Source organism: Zea mays, chromosome 5 (assembly GCF_902167145.1).
Source record: "Zea mays cultivar B73 chromosome 5, Zm-B73-REFERENCE-NAM-5.0, whole genome shotgun sequence".
Taxonomy (NCBI): Eukaryota; Viridiplantae; Streptophyta; class Magnoliopsida; order Poales; family Poaceae; genus Zea; species Zea mays.
The window spans coordinates 135,292,944-135,296,671 of record NC_050100.1 but is presented as its reverse complement, the minus strand read 5'-3'; the positions used below and the strand labels follow the sequence as shown (position 1 = coordinate 135,296,671).

General features: G+C 54.1%; 1 protein-coding gene across 1 annotated transcript; it reads right to left on the bottom strand.

Annotated features, from left to right (window-relative positions):
- LOC103626912 (probable lactoylglutathione lyase, chloroplastic) lies at positions 1 to 2,139 on the bottom strand. The gene is made up of 9 exons (XM_008647263.3): positions 1,954 to 2,139; positions 1,667 to 1,847; positions 1,463 to 1,587; positions 1,272 to 1,336; positions 970 to 1,182; positions 802 to 849; positions 584 to 691; positions 342 to 482; positions 1 to 232 (listed from the first exon to the last, which is right to left on the bottom strand). The coding sequence occupies exons 1-9, from the start codon at positions 2,051 to 2,053 to the stop codon at positions 191 to 193; spliced, it is 1,023 nt and encodes a 340-aa protein (XP_008645485.1). The 5' UTR covers positions 2,054 to 2,139; the 3' UTR covers positions 1 to 190.
- Positions 2,140 to 3,728: the final 1,589 nt, after the last annotated feature.

The following is a 3,728-nucleotide window of genomic DNA, read 5'->3' as shown; positions in this document are numbered from 1 at the left end:
TACAGGGAATTGGCCCATAAGTCATCTGTCTGGGATCGTTGATTCAGGGTCTTTCGCAAATATAATGGTGGTCCTGTATTCTATGCATGATGAAAATTTGGGATTTCACTAGGATAGCTTTCATTTTAATTACGGACCAACAGCAGTGCGAGTTAATCCTGTTGCAGGGCGTCCGAGGTCGTTGGCGTGGCTACTCCAGTTCCTTGGCGAAGTCCATGTTGTCGACGAAGACCTGCACTATGATATATGGACATTGTAAGAAGCTTTTCCCTCTAATAAAAGAGAATCGTTCTTCAATACAGACCAAAAGATGGGCGCATTGGATAGTAGTAGTACAGTACCAATTTCCAGCCATCAGGGTCCAGGATGGCTGTGATCTTGGTGTTGATCCCTGGCAAGGGCCCCGGCTCCCGCACCACCTGGCCTCCGGACAGCTTCGCCGCCTCCGCGGTCCTGTAGACATCGTCGGTGCCAATGGCGATCTGCTTGATCTCTCCGCATCATGCGTGTCTAGAGTCAAGCCTCGACTGCTGGGGCGGCCATAGCGCGCGCGAAGAAGGAGGAGGAAAACCAAATTGCACACCTGGGCATATGCATTCCCCTTGGCATACTCGGTGACACCATAGTTGTAGGTCAGCTCCAGCACCGCGTCCTTGTCTTCAGGGCCGTAACCCATCATTGCCACTGTGTACTGCAGAAGCAATCCGGGGGAATCCATGGCGTGACACAAGCTATTTGGCAGCAATTACATAATAACTAGCTAACAGATTATTGATGCCTTTTGCAACCCCGCATCATCACCTTGTACTCAGGGCTATCTCGCTTCCGGAGCAGTTCCATGCCGCAGGCCTGCGCTTTATTATTTGGGATAGATCAAGAGTAGTGTGTATATATATGTAGTGATGATTTTTTTTTGGACAACAAAGGATATGGAGCTTATATATGACAACAAAGCCTACACCTACTTACCTTCTCATAGAAGCTTATGGCACGGTCAAGGTCGCCGACGCGGAGCATCACCTGGCACAAGGGCTCCGGAGTTCCAGGCCTCTCGATGATCTCAAACTTGTAGCCGTCGGGGTCCTCCACGAAGGCGATGACGGTCTCGCCGCCCTTGACAGGACCGGCCTCCCTGATGACCTTTCCAGCCTTTGCTCTTATGAGCTCTACTGTCTTGGCCACCTGTTTCACGAATCATCCAGATGATCCCAAGCATGGTACGTTCTCTATTCTAACTCATCGATGGAGCAGTCTTAGGTTCGCCATCTTACGTCCTCGACTGCGATGCCGAAATGGCCGAACCCTTCGCCTATGTCATATTTGTCAACCCCGTAATCTGTGAATGGATTCAGCAAGATCAGGAACCTGGAAACTGCAGACTACACAGTACAGGGGCCAGAAGGGGGGGGGGGGGGGGGGGGGGGGGGGGGGTGAGGGATGCCGACTGACTGAGCGCACTGACTGTAAGTGAGCTCGACGACGAAATGCGATTCCTCGGGCCCGTACCCGAGGAACGCGTTGCTGTACTTCTCCTCTGGAATGTCCCTCTTCCTGAGCAGCTTCATCCCCAGGCACTCGGTGTAGAACCTGCACTGCGTTATTGGATCATCAGACCAGCAGGGCCGGGCCGACGAGCTGTTCCAGTTCAGAATTCAGAGGCGAGTACTTGATCGTCTTGTCGAGGTCGCCGACCCGGTAGACGACGTGGAGGAGGCGGCGGTTGTCTTTCTTCGCCCAGGAGATGGCCTCGTCGGCCGAGGTCCTGGGCTTTGCCACGGCGCTGGCCTCGCTCCTGGTCAGCCTCAACGGCCTCGTTCCAGCCACCTGCTCCGGCTGCAGCGCCGCACCTGCTTGCAATGAATTAAAAAAAACACACACACACACACAGCAGGTCATCAGCTATAGCTGCGGTGCTACTGCTACTGCCACAGTCGAGGGACGAGTGGTGCTCACCTGCGGCAGCGGTGGAGAGGAGCAGCGACCTCCGGGGGACGGGCGTGGCCGCGCAGGCGACGGTCCCGCGGCCGGCGGCCACCGGTAGTAGAGTCCTCATGGCAGTGTCTGCTGGCCGACCCGGTTTGCTTGGCGCCCCTTTCTCGTGCTATCCTCAATGTATTTGGTTTGGACAACTGTCGCCGCCACAGGCCGTTGGAAGAAGAGTTGTTGAACTAGTCAAGACACCTGTCAATATATGGGACAATGGGACCCGCGCAGAGCTGTAAAGTTGGATCTCACAGGAATGACCGCATGCAGCCCTGCACCCGCCGCTCCGAATAGGTTCTGTTGACACCACAGGGTTTATACTTTATACTGTACATGTCCAAACGGTCGGGCCTAACGGGTAGCCTGAAGTACGGCACGAGTTAAGTCCGATCCGCACTCGGCACGAGTTAGATTCGATCCGCACTCAGCACGGCACGGTACTTGACGGGCTCGGGCCAGCTCGGCACGACACCCGGGCCGTGCTTGGGTCTGAGTCGGGGCACGCCGTGCTGAGCCCGAGCACGACCCGTTTAAGGAATAGGCCCATTCGAGGCCTGACCAAACGTCAAAATATCTCTCCCCCGTCCCCGTTACCCACCGCCGAGCCTTCCTTCCACATTTCACTCACGGACTCACCTCTCCTCTCTCGGTCGGCCCTCGCCCTCTCTGTCACACATGCCCTCTCTGGATCTCCTTCGTGGACGCTCCGGTGGCTCCGTGGATCTATGCATTGCGCTCGTCGGCCATCGATCGTCGTTGTCCTCTTGCTCCGATGAGCCGACATAGCCCCTGTCTGTAAGTTCGACTACTTCTCGGCTTCTCCTAACCCTAAACCTAAACTGGTGAGTGTTGGTCGCCGGCGACTTTCCGGTGCTCTTGCTCTTGCGATTTGTTCTTAGATCTCTTGTTTCCTCTTGCCCTCTCTGTCTCGCTTCTTCGTTTAGGGTTTAGGGTTTGTGCCTCCCCGCATCTGTGCGACTGTGCATGCCTCTCCGGCTCTCCGTCTTGCTTCTTTGTTCGAATCTGCTCCGCCTATACTCGTCCAATCCTCCCCAACCTCAAGCAACATCAGCTCTGCCCCTCTGGTTGCCCCTCGTCGACGACTCCGGTGCTTCGGCCACTCAGGTGAAGTTCTATTTTCCTAGATCTACTACCTTTGTGCTCTTTATTTTGATATTTTGTATTTTATTTCTATGATTTGAAGGTCGTTGAGGAACCAGTGACGTCGTTGAGGAGACGGTCAAGTATCCCTCCATCTCCATGGATCTTGATCCGGACGCCGAGGCGGCAGAGCATGAGCTTGAGGATCACAACGAGCGTCTAGATGAGTTGGCCTTGTTTGGAACTAGCACTGGCACTGACAGCAATGCAAATGTGGCCATAGATGTTGACGCGGCGCCCATGACTGCCTCCTCGAGCCCCACTGCCACTGGTGATAGCACTGCCCGTGACAACCGGCCTATGAAGAGGCTAGCGACATCTAGGGTTTGGGATGACTTCGAGGAAGTAACTGGGATCGACGACAAAGGTAAGAAGGTAAGGATCTCTGCTATTTGCAAACACTGCAAATGTACCTTGTCTGCTAGATCTTCATCTGGTACTGGACACTTACTTAGGCACCAAGAACATTGTAAAGCTAAAATTGAACATGACCGAGCAGACATAGTTCAGTCAGTCCTTCAATTTAATCCTGATGGGTCTATGCAATGTTGGGAGTATTCTGCTTTGGTTGCATGAACTGAAAT